Consider the following 1,411-nt stretch of genomic DNA (forward strand, 5'->3'; position numbering starts at 1 on the left):
CCATACCGCGGACGCCCAGTTCACCTACTGCTGTCACGACGACATCATGCAAGGTGCGGGCGGGCCGGGCGGCCGCCGTGCGGGGCCCCTCCCCGGCCCCGTCCCCTCGCCCCTCGCGAGGCTGAGGGCCTGCCCCGGCTCTGAGCCCAGCCCTAGAAGCCCCTGCCCTGCCTGCAGCCGTCTTCCACATTGCCACCCTGATGCCCACCAAGGACGTGGACAAGCACCGCTGTGACAAGAAGCGCCACTTGGGCAACGACTTCGTCTCTATCGTCTACAACGACTCTGGCGAGGACTTCAAGCTGGGCACAATCAAAGTGAGGGCCCTCTGTGGGCGGTGGGCTGGGCCGTCGTCCCTGGTGTGTTCTGAGGGTGGCGGCAAACTTTGCCCGGGTGGGGGCACTCCTGAGCCCCCGGCTGTGCCCTGGGAGAGGCCCTGAGCTTAGCAGAGTAATGGCGTCCCCAGTCCCCCCGCTGTGTCACGTGAAATGACGCCTGGCCACCTGCTGCCCAGTTTTAGTGGCACTAAGTGAATTCAGATGCGTGAATGCCTAGAGGGTGCACGGCTTCATGTAGGAATGGTTGTGGGGGCTCACCCTACCCGAGAGGGCACAGGGCCTTGGAACCCCAACAGGAAACATGGCAGGGCTGGCTGCGGGCTGTGGTCCTGGTGTTTGGACTTACTCCTCCAGAGCGGACATCTGAGCCAAGACCCAGGGCCGCTGGGCAGAGGGCAGGGGTGCCTGTCGGGAGGCTGGTCAGGCTCCCCTAGGACAGACAAGAGGCAATGGAGTGGCTCTTTACAGAGATGGGGTGCACACGGTGACCCAGGCAAATATCGCTTTGGGAACCGTCCAGGTGTGGAGGTATCTATGCGGTAGGCAGGTGTGCCACCGGGCAGGACCAGCGGGGCCACGTGCCCGTGTGCTCATGCACTCCAGCACGTCCAGGTGGGCACGCAGGCCAGGTGCGGCTGGCCAGGAGGATGCACTCGGCCTCCAGGTGGGCCCAGTGAGGCGGTAGCAGGCAGCGGCCCTCAGGACGGCCCCCTCTCGTCTGGTCAGGGCCAGTTCAACTTCGTCCACGTGATCATCACCCCCCTGGACTATGAGTGCAACCTGGTGTCACTGCAGTGCAGGAAAGGTGAGGCGGGGCGGGGCGAGCGGCGGGGCGGGGCGAGCAAGCGCGCGGGGCTCAGCCGCCTCTCTTCAGACATGGAGGGCCTTGTGGACACCAGCGTGGCCAAGATTGTGTCTGACCGCAACCTGCCCTTCGTGGCCCGCCAGATGGCCCTGCATGCAAACGTGAGTGGGGTGGCCTGCAGGGGCTGGGTAGGGGCTGTGGGTGCCACTTGGTGAGAGCTCCGCCTTGTCCCCAGATGGCCTCGCAGGTGCACCACAGCAGCTCCACA

General features: G+C 65.4%; 1 protein-coding gene across 1 annotated transcript in view; it reads left to right on the top strand.

Moving 5' to 3' along the window:
* Positions 1 to 1,411, top strand: part of TSC2 (TSC complex subunit 2) — a gene marked incomplete in the record, with an annotated part of 41,534 nt that overhangs the window by 39,732 nt on the left and 391 nt on the right. Inside the window, 4 exon segments of the mRNA XM_027770987.1 lie at positions 178 to 317; positions 1,065 to 1,143; positions 1,213 to 1,304; positions 1,379 to 1,402. Of these exon segments, the coding sequence (XP_027626788.1) occupies positions 178 to 317; positions 1,065 to 1,143; positions 1,213 to 1,304; positions 1,379 to 1,402 (335 nt within the window).

This window comes from Tupaia chinensis, unplaced genomic scaffold, assembly GCF_000334495.1.
Source record: "Tupaia chinensis unplaced genomic scaffold, TupChi_1.0 Scaffold000178_1, whole genome shotgun sequence".
NCBI classification, from domain to species: domain Eukaryota; kingdom Metazoa; phylum Chordata; class Mammalia; order Scandentia; family Tupaiidae; genus Tupaia; species Tupaia belangeri.